At 41.4% G+C, this 16,446-nt stretch overlaps 1 protein-coding gene across 2 annotated transcripts in view; it reads left to right on the top strand.

Annotated features, from left to right (window-relative positions):
* Positions 1-11,820, top strand: part of DGKQ (diacylglycerol kinase theta) — an 87,024-nt gene extending 75,204 nt beyond the window's left edge. Inside the window, exons 20-23 of one of the 2 annotated variants that reach the window (XM_074533077.1) lie at positions 524-670; positions 1,837-1,948; positions 3,359-3,511; positions 4,616-11,820. In XM_074533077.1, the coding sequence (XP_074389178.1) occupies positions 524-670; positions 1,837-1,948; positions 3,359-3,511; positions 4,616-4,786 (583 nt within the window). In that variant the 3' untranslated portion in view covers positions 4,787-11,820. The remainder of the gene's footprint in view (positions 1-523; positions 671-1,836; positions 1,949-3,358; positions 3,512-4,615) is intronic. The other variant, XR_012578202.1, reaches the window with a different exon arrangement.
* The last annotated feature ends 4,626 nt before the right edge of the window (positions 11,821-16,446 follow it).

A 16,446-nucleotide genomic window follows, 5' to 3' on the forward strand; every position in this document is an offset into this window, starting at 1 on the left:
AAAATTAGAGATGTTAGACCTCTGTCACAAGTTGAGATTACTAAACCTGTTTTAAGTTTCTGAAGCTAAGTATATTTCAAATGAAGTAGGAATGTGTAAAGCAAAGATTTTCAAATGTGTTTTTTGCCATAAGTATTGTAGTATTGCTTGAGAAAACTATTTAAAATTGGTCATGATGACCTCTAAGTCTTAATCAAAAATGTAATCTTCCAGTCCAGGAGTTTACATTTCAAAGAGGCATTGTATTCAGGCAATGCTTCAAGAAGGGACCGCTTTTCTATAATAAAATTTCACAATCTGCACATGCCTCAACAGCAGAATCATCCCTTAAGTAAAGGTATGTAAAGTAGCAGTTCATGGTTTATACTTTGTTTTTATGCAGTAAAGCTAGAAGAATTAGAAATGGGTTTTAATTGAAAAAGTCTTTAAATATACCTGCTAGAGGACAATAGTGGTATACGTACAGGAAAGAGTGCTATGCTTGGCCTTACCTTTTACTTACAAGATCCTTGTCTGCTCCTAGGTTTCACAACAAGGGAGTTTATGTGAAAGTTGGGCTGCAGAAGATAAGCCACACTAGAAACCTGCACAAGGACATAAAGCTGCAAGTGGACCAGCACGAGGTGGAGTTACCAAGTATAGAAGGACTCATCTTTATTAATATACCCAGGTAAAAAGAAGAGGAAGGATCCTTTGTGAGCATGCAGGACTGTGTGTATAGAGTTGCTGCTCGGTATTTGAGCATCAAATCCCAAAGGGCTAGGTAACAGGATCAATGACCATCAGCCTGCACACGCTTTCTGACATGCTGGGGACTGGGTACCTAAGCAGTTCCTGCAGTGAAGGCCAGGATTTCATTGTAAGACACTGCCCAGGTCCTACAGGCAACTGGTCAATATACATGAAGTGTGCGATGCTACCTGGGCAGCCACGGAAGACCACAGTTCAGATACCTTTACAGGTCTGTGAGTGCTTCCTTGACACCTGCAGGGAGCTAGAGTAACTGTTGTGTAATTCCACAGGAGATCTGGCTTCCTTAGATGTGATGTTGATCGAGGTAGGTTTTTTATTTGCACAAAACCAGCAGGTAATTAATCTTGCCATACTATTATTTTTTCAAGTACTGTCTTGTCTTAAACAACCTGCATCTCTTTGCATTTCAGTCTGAAAATGTTTTATTCAAACACTCCTTTTTACATGTACACAAATATACATTGCACATGAGAGCTGTGGAGAAGAAAAGATCCCAATTAAGTGATGAGTAGTTCATATGCCTAAACAATAAGCAAGTGATTTGAGTGGGAAGGGTCAGTACTGCACAAAAAGCAGATGGTTTAAATTGTCAGAAGCATTTCAGAGGACTGAAGTGCATGAATATCTGCCTAACTACAGGTGCTTTTGGCCAGGTACAAGAATGAAATCTTGATAATTGTTTTAGCTTTGGTTTCTCTTCAGTAACTTCTGTGAATGTTGTCAAGACCATTAAGAGCTATGTTAAGTTCTTTAGTCTTGAAAATTAAGGTTTAGTTTAGCTGTAACCTGTATTTCCCAGCAATCTAAAACTCTACAGAGTTACCTTCTTCCTATTTACACCTTTGCTTTCCAACTGAAACTATTTACTTCGCTTCTTTTACTACTAAAAGGTCTGATAAAAATTCTTCCAGATTTTAGAAAAAGGACCCCTGCTTTTACAATGCAGGAAAACTGCTCCCTCCAGCTGGTGGGGGAGCAGAGTGTGTAGCTTTTGAAGGCTATGAAACCAGCCACCTTTAGCAGGGCACCAGGGAGCATGCCTGGGGCAGAGCACAGGTGGTCACAGGTGTGCTCTCCACACAGCTGGGGCTCTGGGGCCGACCTCTGGGGCTCTGAAAGTGACAACCGCTTTGAGAAGCCTCGCATCGATGACGGCCTGCTGGAGGTGGTTGGTGTGACTGGCGTCGTGCACATGGTGAGTTGGCATCCCAGTCAGCTCAGGAGAAACATGCATTTTATGGGACAGGCTCATTTCTGTGACAAGCAGCGCATTGAAAGTGCAGTTATGCCTCTTTCTTAAGGTTTGGTAAGAACAAGTAGTAGGAATTGAGAACTTGTTAAAAATCCATGGGGATTTTTATGCTTCATGACTTAACTAGACTTTGAACCAAGTAGAGAAACATACGTATGTGCATATATCTATATCTATTCTGCAATATATGTGTGTATATAAAATACAAATATATGTCTGTGTTATGGAATGCACTGGCTTTCTCATAACAGGTATCATGGTGTCCAAATGGAATGGTTCATGGGATGAAAACACGATTTTATTCTAATATTACAAAAACATGCACCCTTCACCTAGTGTATTTGCGAAAAGTCTTGTTGTACCTCATCACAATCACAGTGGAGATTCCATCAAGACAGGTTGTTTTATAATTATCTGCCACAGGCTTTCCAACACCTGTCACTGAGAATATGATACTTGATGCTCTTGATTTGAATGCTACATCAGGCAGGTGGTATGCTGTTCCTGCAAAGAATATTATGACTCAACTTATGGAATTCTTTTTTAATTCTTTCATGAATTACATATTTTTACAATGATTTGCTATTAGTAATGCACTGCTGTAGGATGGTAGGTTATTTTTGTCTTCATGTCTTACCACTGTTTAAAGAAATCTGCTGCTGAAAAAGTATATGTGGTCAGGTAACTAGAGTTAACTAATCCATAAAACTGCCAAAAATGGAAACGTGGGTGCTTAATTATTGTGGAGCTCAATCTTTAGTGTTGGTCAGCTTTATTTTGTAATTTAGATCTTCTAAAATACACTAAAGAGTTGTTTTGGTAGAGATCCTTAAATCTTTTGTGAAAGTAGAAGCAGCTTAGGAGTATAAATGTTAACAAACCTGTGCTTTGGATATGTGATATTAAGGTTTTTACTCCCACATTTGGAGTTGAGTTTGGAAGAGCTCTCTCTGATTAATAAACTGCTTTTAGATTTTGGAATTTCACATGTGCCAGAGTCTGTGTGTATAATTAGGTGTTTTTAGAAGTATTCACTGTGTTATGGAGGGGGAAGCCAAAGCAAACAAGACCTTTGTGAGTGTATGCTCCTTGGCCAACCTTTGTATACAAACAGCTTTGCTTTGGGAGTTGTTTTGCCTCCTGCAGCCTGCAGGGGAGTTCTCCTTCCTGGACTAGCTGAAATAATTAATGCTGGGGCAGTAAAGGTATCCTGGTTTTGCCTAAGCAGTTTTTTAGCTGAAACTTTAAATGTCAGGTGAGAATAAAATAATATCCACCCAGTTAAATTGCAGCTAGTATTTGTACTTCTTGTTACTTGGGGTGATTGATATCCTGGCTTTTACTCCCTAACAGGGTCAAGTCCAAGGTGGTTTTCGATCAGGAATCCGCATAGCTCAAGGCTCATATTTCCGTGTAACGCTTCTAAAGCCAATTCCAGTTCAAGTTGATGGAGAGCCCTGGATTCAGGCCCCTGGCCAGATTATCATTTCTGCTGCAGGACCAAAGGTACTGGGTGTGGGTTTCTCTTAGCCATTTGACTTTGTTCCTCCTGCACTGGATGTTACCATATTATCTTGCTTGTCTGTGTTCTCATGCTGAACCCTAAAGGAGCTGCTTAGCACTGCGTGGTAACTGACACAACAATTTCTAAAGAGCACAGTTTGAAGGCTCTCTCCAGTGGCTTAGATGATGCTCATGTTTAAAAAAATAGTCCCTGAGCTTTGGCCTAGTGATCCAATTTTTCCTCTGTATTGAGATCTGCAGGCAGTGTTGCTTTTCTTGAAGCAGGGCAGTTATAAAGGCCATGCACTACTACCATGGTAGTAGTGCAGTGTGTGAGGTAGGAATCAGTCTGCTGGAGAAGGGAAGGTCTGTCAGACAGCAGTAGCAAAGGAGAAAAATTAATAAGAGAGGAACAAGGCCTGTGAAAAAGACTTGGGTAAGCAGTGTCTGTTTTTTTCTTGAATATCTCAATGTGTACATAAAAGACAGCATCAGCTCCCTAAGAATTTGACTTCTCTATTGACTTTGAAATTGTGAAATAAACATTTTGCAGTAGGTGACTGTGGTACACACCAGTCTCACATTTGCTTGCTACCTTAGGGATGCCTTTTCAACTCAAAGACATATGCTGCTGTAGGCAAGCTCAAAGGATGTGTAGCTATTCTGGGAGGGGTACCAGAACCATTGCCTTGCTGAGGAGAAGTGAAAGAGAGGGTCATACCTCAAAGTTTCAGAATATGTTAAAACTTTGTTCTTTTCATGAGATGAAATGGAAGGGTAATGGAAAGTGAGAGAGAGAGAATACCTAACTTGTGAGAAACATTTTTTTCTTCTTCTACCAGGTTACTGATTAGTTATCTCTATATATGGGTATATATACATATGTGTGTACAGGAATATATATGCACACACATACATATATATAATGTGCATATGTTTATGTAAAAAAACCAGTAAATCCTATAGCTTTACAAGGATAGATGCACCAGATAGTTGTGTATTTATATGTTTTTCAGCTTTTTACTTGGTTTTTAGTTCATTGCCTTAGATCAGCTAATTGATGACTACAGATATTTTAATAACTTCCTTTAAATTTTTCAATTTTAGGTCCATATGTTGAAAAAATCCAAGCAGAAGCAGAAAAAAACTGGAAGCCTGAAAGAGATGAAGGTGGATAGCACATCAGTCTCTGAAGGAGGACGCAAAGGGGAGACCTGTGTTCATGCCTATGGTAGACACCACCCTGGCCCAGGAAAACAGAGTGCAGACAAGTCATGAAGAGTGTTGCCTATGAGTGTGCCTTTCATTACATTTTGATAGTACTGGGTTCTTCTTTGTCTTTCAAAGATAGTACCTCATTATCACAAATAACTATTATGTACCACTTGTCTCATCTGAAATGTTTACTTGAGGTTGCTTTTCTGTAAGCTGTTTCCCAGCCAAACAGAGATTCCAAGATGCTGAGATTTCTGCATTTGCCTTCACAAAAAAATCCTTCCCTCCTCCCAGTTAATTCTTAAAGAAAATCATTCCATAGATAATTTTTTAAATTGTTCTATAACTGAAAATGTGTTCCTTTAAATTAATGCTCACAGTAGCATCCTAACCAAAAAAAGGCAAAAGCATGAGCTGCTGAGGACTCCTTAGATCAGTCCAAATAGCACAGCTGAAACAGTACAAGTGTAAAGAGAAAAATACAAAACACAGAAGAGGTTATTTCTGTAAAAGGATCCCAGTGCACTGGGAAGAGAGAAAGTACTAGAACAGTTGAGTCAAAATATTTCAGAGCATTTACTTCAACAGTATTTGGACAGCATGAATGAAGGGGGAACAGCCTGTAGAGCAACTTTTCAATTGTAGCTTAGTTTCTCATTATTCAGCCAAAGCCAGTTTTAAAAGGCATTTGAATTTCATCAGCTACAACTCTCAAAATAAAAAGGTACAAGAATACCCAAGGCAATAGTATGTTATACCAATTCTTTTTTATCACTGAAACCATTAACTTTGACAGCAGACTCTTCTGTCTTGACTTTACTTGTGTTGTTTCATTTTCATGAATTTGGACTGTTATATAACAGCAAGCTCAAGAATCGTCATTAGTTAGGTTAAAAGAAGTACCACTTAGTGTTCAATTAAGTAAATTAGCACAGTCATATGTTAGAGCTGAAGTGATGCGCAGTATAGCTTTACTGAGGAGCCTTAGCATCTAGGCTTCAAATAACTGGCAATGTGAGAATCATCATGAAAATTCACTTAGCTCGCTAGGCTTCTCAAGTCTTTGTGGGTGTTACTAGGTGTGGACCCAGGGACACAGGGACTGTCTTTTCTCACTTGGATGAGTGTGTGCTCTTCAGAGGCTCTTTCTTCATCAGTTCCTGTGAGGCCAAGACCACCTCTCTGTGTTTACCCATCTGCTGAAGCTGTGGCGATCCAGTACTTTTACAGCTTTGTGCTGGAGCAGCCACACGCCTGCCATACACCACGCGGATCTGCTGTCCATGGCTATAGTCTTGTTGTCCTTCACTCACATCTCTGCTGTCTCATCTCACTGTGGTTCCCCAGGAACTGAACCTTTCACTGTTGGTCAACATCATACATAAGGGGCTCTGTGAGCCACTTGTGGGCAGGGGGTGGGGCCTGCAAGATTTTGCCACTTCTATGCATCTGCTGCTTGGAGCTGTTTAAGCCGTGTTGGCTAGAGCCTACTTAGCCATATGGTGGGCTTCCTTGTCCTCTGTTGCACAGTAATAACTATTTCAGCTGTGGGTGGCATGAATTCATCGCTTGAGTGTTAGCCTTTAGAGCATACCTCTTGCCAGTGTGTCTAGGAAAACATCTCTAGCTGCTTTGGGGGACTTAAGTGTAACTTTGAAATACACAAAAGCTGTTTTGTGATGGAGCCAGTTACATGCTGATGCAGTTCTTGCTGGGTCTCGTTGATGAGTCTGTACTCCTAGCAGCGTGACAGCTTCAGCAACAGCTGACCATTACACGTGCTTTCTACTTTCTGGTCATGCTGCAACGAGGGTGTGAATGTCATCTACAGCAACAGAATGGTGCAGCTAAAGCTAGAAACAGAGACAAAACAGCTATGGAAAAATGGCAGATGCCTGCAGCTTCTCCTTTCAATCTAGGGATTCCTTCTCAGTTTTCTGGTAGAGATGCAGTTGGAGGAATGACTTCTATTTTGAGTGAAACCTTTTCTTAATTGTTTAAATTCTTAATTTATATTTGGGGATGTTCTTCAGGTCCCACAATGTGGACTAAAACTTTGCTTTCATTCAACATGAAAACTGGACTCACACTATGAAGGAAATTGTTTGTATAGTACAGAGCTAAAAGCCTTGTCTTCCTGATCATTAAACACAGGGTTGTCTTCTTTAGAACCTGGGCATGAGGGGTCAGCTGGACCTCTTCTGGCATCCTGGTACCAGCATTACAAGTAGGGAGGACCAAGTATTGTATTTCAGGATGTGCACTGTCTGAATGAAGCTCACAAATTGGAGAGGACATCTGGAACAGGCTGCTGCTTCATAATTGTCCCGAAAGAGTGAGAAACTGCTTGGTGTCCTTGGGACAGCAGAAAGAATGCATGGTCTACTTTCCAGCTGCTGACTCAGTAATGGAAGCTGGGCTTTTTGTTACAGAAAACAGGCATAAATGTTAAGATTTCTGGTACTGACTGTCTTCTGCAGCCCAAATAAATAAGGCTGTCTTACTGTTTTTCCAGGCATATATAATCCTGCATCATGTATCTGACAGTGTTCAAGTTCTTGGCTTGTTTAGCACCTGCCTCTCTCTCCTTTTGCTCTCTATCTGTTATCTGAAATAACATGAAACTCACAGGTCACAATATTTTAATCAGAGGGCCCCTTTCTGTCGCATATTCCTTGTGACGATTTCCCATCCCTGGAACTCTGTAAAAGCCTGTTTTGGGATAGCATCATGGTAGCAAGGTGACTCTGAAGTATGAGTGTGATCTCTTCTTAGCTTCCAGAGGGGCGTCCTGGTAGAGGACAAGAAGGCTTTGAGTTTTGTTCCCTTTTCTTTTTTTCCGAGAAACCAACTGCCATGTATTTGAGTAGATGAGTGCCACACTGGAATGAAAACATAACTTAAGAAAAACACTTAGTATGTAAGGCCTCTGTGCATCAAAAATGATGCTTAATGTGTTTTGATGGCAAAACAGATTCAGTTGAGACAGGAAACTTCCTGTAAAGCTTTTAAAAGGAGAAACTCGCTCATTAACCCCTCCATTAAGGTGTTCTAGTTCAGGTTCTGTAAAGGCCATTATATCAAGAATATGTGTATGTGTGTGTGTATTTTTTTCTCATATTTTCATTGCATATGGTGCCTGAGAAGGCCTAGTATTTTCTTCCATGGTGTGCAAGGCCTGCATGAAGGGAGGGGGTAAACTCTTCACAGTTAATATGAAACATTTAGACATATAGCCTTTCCACTGAAGGTAACAATGCAGTATAATTTATGTGACAATGGGCAGATAGACGATTCTCCACACTGACTGTTTGAGTAATATTGTGAGAGAGCCTAGTGGTCACATGGCCAAGTACTTCAAATAATGCAGCAACAAAAGTGTAGTGGAAGAGGCTCAGTTCTGTCGAGACAGGTGTTAAATAATATCAGGGACACAGGACCAGGAGCTGTAACTGTAGACAGTGAAGAGATGCAGGCTCTTTGCTATCCGGAGCACACTCCTTCATCCTCTCTCCACTGCCTTTTTACCTTGCCTATAAACCATGGCAGGCACAAACAGCACAATTAGCATCTCCTGCTGAGGTACACTCTCCTGACCTTTTACTAGTGTCCTGCTTAGGCATTGCCAGCACTGGGGAGAGGAAGGTCCTAAAAACCCTGGTTCCTTTCAGATATCACAATGTTGCAGACTAGTGCAGGTGGTCAGCAGGTTAAAATCTATTTTGATGAATAAACACATTACCTCTGCCTTGAATTAGTAGAACTAAAATTCAAAAGCTCATCCCTAAGATACAGGTGCTACTTGAGAAAATTTGCTGCTTTTTCCCCCCATGGCTTTTACCCTTGATTTGTACAGTTTAAATTGCTGGTGTTTTCACTGCATTGAGTTTCAGATGAAAGGGTTATTTTGCCAAAAACCTTTTCTTTATACATGTGTGTACAAAGCTGTGTGTACATACATGTGCACACACCATTTAAGACTACGCCTTATTGTATTTCCTTCCACAGTGCCTAATTATACAGCTTTTGCCCTGTTACAGCATTCTGATAGCACTCACTTCTGGATCTTCCTTTCACCGGTTTTGGATATGAGGCAGGACTTGTACTTTCCAACACGACATGATGGCAATATAGTGAAAGCACAACCATGTTTAGAGTACAGTTTCTGCATTTATGCAGTTTGAGCTCTGCTTGCTCTTTCTAGATTTAGTCAAGTATCTGTGTGTCTAAAACCAGTGGCAATGGCTATTGTAGCATTTTAAGAACTAGGAGAAAGCTGTCACTGCAAGACTTACCTAAAGAACAAAACTAAATGAACTGTTATAGACAATTGTTGTTAATCCTCATGGTTACCCTCTTACAAATATTGTATTGATTTAGTGTCTTTAGAAGCAAATATTGTACTTGATCTGAATGTCAGCTTATTCAAATTGCTCAGCATTTATGCATGCACATGATTCTGTAGCAGTCTGTTGTCATATAAATGTCATTATCAAATGAAACCTCTTTTTGTGGGAGGAGAAGGTAAGAGGACCTGTTGTGACACTTTAAAAGGGCTTACGTTGAAGACACAACAGATTTGTTGCATATGTATTTAATAATGTACTGACTGTAGGTATGCTCTGTCTTGCACAGTCTCCAGTCCATATTGCAGCACCAGTACTGGGGGCTCATTAGACTTTTGCACTGGCAGTAGATACTTTTTCAGTCTGCACCCCATAAGTCTTCCTTACCACCTTCAAAGTGACTGTACATCTTCCTGTTTCTGCCAGGCTACCCTCCTGCCCTTTGGACCTAGTTGTGTATACCAAAACTGGTAATGAAGGTATGAGCATGTGCTGGTGAATGTGTGTGGAGAGTGGGGGAATGGAGTTCCTGCTCTGAAGGCTGCTCTGTCAGTTTGGCTTAGACTATTCTTTATTTCTAATTCAGCTTCTACTTTAGCCGTTTAACAGCTGCACAGCAAAGATTTGGCAACTACTGAATTGCCTTGGATTCACCGGTGACAACGTTGCCTCATTTTCAGGCTTCGATTTTATATGCGTCAGAATATGTATAACTTCATTATACTTTTTGCACTTAACAGAAAATACAGGTTAGATAGGCTTAGAGTGTGGCAAAATTGCAATGTTTGTACTTTTTTTGTAAATATGGGGATGATTCTACAGATAAAAGATGCACTTTCAGATAACAATGAGAACAAGTTTGTAGAATACAATTGTTTAGGAGTTTCTCCAGCTGCAGTGTTCCTGATCCCCATCCATGTCTAACACTGTGTTCTCCTTGAAAGCCTGCTTGGGGATAGAGATGGCTTCTCACATTGCAGAATGTATTTATAGCTGACTGACTGAACGTTTGTGTACGTTTTTGAGCAAATTTGCTGCTATTCTAAGTTTTAGGTTTTACTAGACTGCTTCTATAATGCTTAAAATAATGTTCAAGTTTTATTTATAATGTCAACACTTACTGATTTGACACTTAGTTTCAGGAGACATCCAGCCCAAAGCCTTCATTCCTTTTGCTATTTAATATTTTTGTTTTGTTGTGGTTTCTTTTTTAGCAGTTTAGGCATTGTATGTGTGGAGTGCAGTGAAAAGAATGCAAATTATTAACCTTAACCTGCAGTTAGAGTGGCAGTTTAAATGTTTACAGGACAGAGACTATTGATTGTAAACCCATACATGTCCACTGAAACGTTGCACTCTGTGTGTTTGGAAAGCACTGTTTCTGCTTACCATGGTAATTAATAGAATAGTTGCCTTCTGGTTAGAGTAGAGTCCTGGTTATGTTGCTTTGGAGAGATTTCAGTGTGGGTTATGGCTTCTCTGCCATGGACTCACAGGACAGATTTTGTACTGATACAAGTGTATTATATTGAACATGTTTTCTGAAAGAGTGACTTTATTTTTTGTGAAGATAATTTATGAGAAGGTTTTATAGCAGATCAGTGCTGAAGAAGTTGAAGTCTTGAAATAAATGTTTGTAGATATTAAAGATCTATCCCAAAGCAAAGTATTTTTAATAGGGCAGTGTTACTGGTGTAGTAATCCCTCTGAGCTCTCCTGGCAGCATACCCATTTAGCATGTCACTCTGCACTGGTCAAGTGTGTTATTTTGGGGACAACCTGATTTCAGAAGATATGGCTTCATTTATATTGTGCATATGCCCTATGACACCTCTGGCAGCAACTCCCCATTTAAACATCAGCCATACAAGGCAGAGCTTCTCCCCACACAGATCACTGCAGGTTGAAGAGCAGAGAGCCTGCCCTTGTGCTTGACTGCAGAAAGGTTGTAAGTCTGGTGACTGCCTGGCACTTACAGTCCTCTCTCTCACCACCACAGAGTGTGCCACACAAGCTCTTTTGCTTTCTGAAGGCAGGCGGGCACAAATCAAGAGTGCCCAAGTCAAACTGCTAATACCTTGTCTCACCATGGCATCCATTTCTTAGTGCTGCTTATCTTGCCAAACTCGATAGCAAGAGGTGCTTGAAGTATTACTGAGTATTTATTGTGTAACTTTTGGGTGCTTATAAAGCCTTCACTGCTATTTTAAAGCAAAATTTGGGGATCTGTAGCATAGCAATAGCTGTATAACTCTAGCATTCCAAACATGCCCAAAGCAAGTTATCCTTGTGATAGTTTAGTTAGCAATGGTGTAGCTAGCAGCAATCAGTGTCTTAAAGCTACAAGTTCTGAATATTGGAAGACAGCATCTCTGCTTTGAATGCAAAGCATTAGAGTTTGTAATTCACTGTATATTTCAGCATATTTCCTAGTTTAAAATGACTGATGACATCTTAATTCTTCTCAACTATAACTTAACTATTGCTTAAATAACTGTTTTTCACTTCTGGTTATTTAAATCATCCAATTTGCACAGTTGTATGAATGCTGTTTTATTATCAAGATACTCTTAAGGTGTCTCATAGCATTTCTTGTGAATGTTCTAATACATCAGTTATAAATAATCCTGACCCAATAAACTAATGTAAGCTGACAAGTTATTGTCTAGTGCTTATTCTTTGTGCATCTGCCTAATTCTCAGAAAAAAAAAAAAAAAGCAGCCTAAGTATAAGCATTAAAGTGGTTGAAAACAGTTTCCACACTGTGCCTCAAACCTGTAATGTGTTATCACACATTTACTTGTGGATTGATCTCAAAAACTAGCTTTTAATGATGTAACTTGTTTCTCAGTGTCTGCCTTGGAAATGAGACACATCACTATATTGTGGTAACTTGTCTACAAAAAACATATCTAATGTACTAATAGATTTTTTTAAAAAAATAATTTATAAAATATGGACTTTTCTCTTATATTTAAACATCTGTTCATCCTTGGGTTCTGTTCTTAGAATAATTCTGTGTATATTTTGCAATACATGTTTTGTGTTTGACTGTACATTTTGCACCAATATGAAATATTGTATTCTAAGTGTTATTTACAAACTCCAGAGATCTGTAACTAGAATTTGCTGTGAACAAATACATCTCTTCTACCCTGGATGCTTGTGGAGTAGTTATGCTTTAAAAATAGCAGAATACACTTCTGCAGAAACAAACATACTTTATCTCAGCTGGGCACTGCTTTTAGGAATTTTGTAGCCTTACTGTTTGAGATTGGGTCATGCCCTGTGAAAGGATGGCTGTGTTCTAACAGTGTGATTTCAAACGTTTTCATTTGTGAGACGACATCTAAGTTTGATCCCAGCAACGTTCAAGCACCTCTAGAACCCTTATTTCTGTGGTTAGCACTGTAATTGGTAAAGGCTTTCTGTGATAGTACCAGTTTACTTTAACACACACACACTTCTTTAATAATGATCCAGATTTTCCAAGGTATTTTCATGCAATTCCTTGTTCTGTTTGCCCTTCTCTAGAAACACATGACCTGGTTTTCAGGCTGTGGGTAACAGGCCCACACATAGCCTTGTGCTTGTTCAGGTGAACAGTGGTGGACCTGGCCTGCACAACTCAAGGGTCAGACCTCATGGACCTTGGCTTGGAGGGACTCAGCTGGGGCAAGTGGAAGGGCTGTCCAGTGAGCCAGGCCCAGGTGGAAACTGCCCCACTGTGGGTGGACAGCTCACCCCTCTTCAGGGGTTAGGGTCTGCCTTTCATGGCTCAGGATGGTGGGGGGATCACTCAGCTAGACACGTCCACTTGAGGTGTTCCTGGTCCAGTAACCTTGCCTCTGGCAATGAGCAATTGGTTCTCCCTGCTCTGTTCAACATCTGACTGCAGAACTGAGGCGGCCTTGGTTATGTCCCAACACCTCTGGAAAAACCTTTATGTTCCTTGCTGGACTGCAAATCAACGAGCTCTGAAGCAGCTACAATTACATTTGAATCCATACATGGAAAAACCTCAGTTTGGGGCTACAGTTCTGGGAAAAGAGTGGAAACAAACAAAACACTGACCTTCATGCAGAGAAAAGAAAAGAAAAAACCACAAAACATCCAAACCTGAAATTATTCTTACCCCTGCCCTCCTCTGGGCTGAGAGAACTGCAAGAGGAGTAGACAGCTACCAGCAGTCCCTTCCTGCCCATACAGGGTTGTGCCTTGCAATCTGGCTATACCACTTTCTCATCAAGGGGAACTGGTGTCTGAGAATGGGACAGATGGGTTGGACCATGATAAATCCCAGTTTAACTTCCATGTGGATTTATCCACCAGTTAGATAATACTCTTTGAGGCACAGCTTAAAAAAAAAACAAAAAACCTTTTAAGTAAATAAGGTTTACTAAGGTTTAGAGTCACAAGGAAATTAGATTTAAGGGCTAATGGAATAATTTTGGACATCAGATTGATAATCAGATGACAACTCTGAGCCCTATAAAAGATGCTTCCTTGTTGTGAACAACTGTAGCACCTGTGATCCCTCCTGCCGGGGCTGAATAACCAAATGCTGGAGCATGCAGTGGTGGTGGCATCACCATCTTGAAAACAAATCCATGCAGCCAGAGCACTGCCTGTGCAGGTGCCTACGTACAGGAAGCAGCCTTGACATGAGTAACACAAATAGATTAAACCTTGCCTCCTCATCAACTAATAAGGCTCAACATTCGCTCTTGAACAAATCTCTGTCCCTCACAATTTGCCCAGACTTCTCTTGTAGCTGGCACCATACTATATTGGTCTGTCCAGGAAACCAAGAAATCCAGCCTAAGAGTCTACTATGGAATTACAGAAAGAGAGAGGGATAGGAAAACCAAGAGCAACACAATGGTTATCGACATATTAGAGAGGTAGAACATCAGCAGAGATGAGGCACAGAGTCTGCAGAGACAAGTGCTCTGACCAGAAGCCTGGTGACTTAATGCAGGGCCCTTGTAATTGGGAGCAGAGACAGTGGCAGGGTAAGCATCAGAAGATGTGCACAGTGAAATTGCACATAGACATCACCTCACTCTACACCAGAAACTGAGGAGGGGACAAGCTCTGTCAATTTCAGGGCTTCCCTCAGCCAACCTGTGCTGTTAATCAGTGATCCTTTACCACAATTAGCCACTCTAACAGACCAGCACTGGCACCTCTGCTGGACCAGAGCCCTTAAGCCTGTGCCAGAAAACTGCAAGGCTGCTGTCAGTCCAGGATTTCTGGGGATGTTGCTCACAACCCCACTCATTTGCACACTGTTTTGGCTCAAAGAAGCTTTCCCTCCTGCAATTTCCAAAGCACGAGCAGCTCAGAAGGCACAAAACATTCCCAGCAGCAAGGACATGTCGATCTTACCAACCCCGCTTCAAACTGCCTAAGTGGAAACAAATTAATCTCGTCACATGGCCTCTACACAGCCTTGCATTGGAGGTCCTGCTCCCGTATTTTTCTGTCACACAGGAATGGCTTGTCTTCTGATGCAGCAGCCTCCCCAGCAAAACATGGAGCAGAGCTGATAGCAAGTCTTCTATGACTGACTCTCAATCTCATAAGCCACAGTCCCCACAGGCAACCCCCAACATCTCCAGTCCACAAAAAACTCAGAGATGCTGAGATCGCCATCTGACAGAGTTTCAGCATGTCTGCAACAAAGGTGTGTAAACTATACTCCTCTAGGACGTGCCAGAATTGAAGACACTCCATCACAACTGCTGCAAGAAAGGAGACTGCTTCAGTTGACTGGGTGGCACATTTTTTTCTGCACTCTCCCACTTCAGCTTCCCAGGTTTTGGCACCTGCTGGCACCTCCTCCTCATCAGCCATTCCCACCACAAGACCTGTTGTCACTCCTGTATTACTGCTGTCTACAATGGCTTGCCATATTTATTCTCCTCTAGAAACATTTAACACTTTTTTCAGGCTTCTTTGGGTTACAAGTGAACATTTTGAGGATTTTTTCAGTCTTTTAAAGTTTTTAACTGTGGTGTGTCAGCAGTTCTGGTCATAAACATTACCCTGCATCCTGCTTAAACCTGTCCAAGACCATAGTTTTATCTGCCTGTTAGAGGGAGCTGCTTGAGTTTCTGTTAATTATAAATATTCTTCTAGGTTTCTGACAAGTTTTAAGAGTGTTGGCACAAAAATGAAGCAGTGTCAAGTACCATGCTACTAAAACAGAGACTTAGTTCTGGCAATACCCGTTTAACACGAACACGGACATTAGCTGCTGGGCACGGACCACTTCATGATTTTCCTGGCTAGTTAACTCACCGTTAAACTGGAGGTTGCTGCCCTCTTGCTTTCTGACTGAGGATAGCAGAACCCGCCCCGGTCTTTGGAAAGGCTTTCAGGAACTGCCCAGACACTGGATGTGCTATTGCTGTGATTTAAAAATTATTTTAAGAGAAACAGTGTGCTGTGGTAATGCAAAAATGTTTATGCTTTAACTATTGTTTCATGGATTTTAAAAGCTTGTTCCATCTTTCTTTAAGTAATCCTCTGAAATTATAATCAGTTTGGGGAAGAAAACACATGGCAGTATGGTGCTGTGCTGAGAGCACAGGTTTCTAAGACTGCTCTCCCAGTGCTGCTGAGGACTGTATTGCCAGCACGTCTTGCTGGGTCTCGCAGGGCAGGGAGGTGGTCCAGCCCACGGGGCAGCAGGGAGCATTGCTGGGAGGAGCAGCAGAAAGGTGTGGGGTGCTGCTCTGCAGGTGCCATTCCCCCCTAGAAGGGAGAACATGCTGGGGAAGCCTTGGCACGCTGTGTGGGTGGCCCACCACAGGAGGGGCACAAATCACCCAGGCCCCTGTTGGGGGAAAGCTGGCAGGGGGAGTTTATCTCTCTGAAATTTGCCTGCAAAGGGACACGGGGCAGTCCAAGGCACGGCCCAGCAGCCAGCCTCAGTGGTGCTTGGCTTGAGGTGAGCTGGGGCGTGCTGGTTTCTACTGGGATAAAGTGAGGTTTTTTCACAGTGACTAGAATGATGCTGTGTTTTGGGTTTGTGCTGCACACAGGGTTGATAAAATACAGTTGTTTTAAGCATTCTTGATCAGGGCTTACACAGAGTCAAGGCCTTTTCTGCTTTTTGTACTACCATGCTAGGGAGGAAGGGATATTCCAGACCATTTGACATCATGCTCAGTATTTAAATCTGTGCACGAGAAGGAGGAAGAAAGAGATGTTTGGAGTGATGGCATTTGTGTCTCCAGATCACCGTGAGATGGGAGGGGGGCCCCTGGAGATGGCTGAAGAGCTGTCTGCCCATGGGAAGTGGTGAATGAATTCTTTGGGGAATTTTGCGTATGTGTGTTTTAAATTTGTTTTATGTGTGTTTAAATT

This window comes from Zonotrichia albicollis, chromosome Z (genome assembly GCF_047830755.1).
Source record: "Zonotrichia albicollis isolate bZonAlb1 chromosome Z, bZonAlb1.hap1, whole genome shotgun sequence".
Taxonomy (NCBI): Eukaryota; Metazoa; Chordata; class Aves; order Passeriformes; family Passerellidae; genus Zonotrichia; species Zonotrichia albicollis.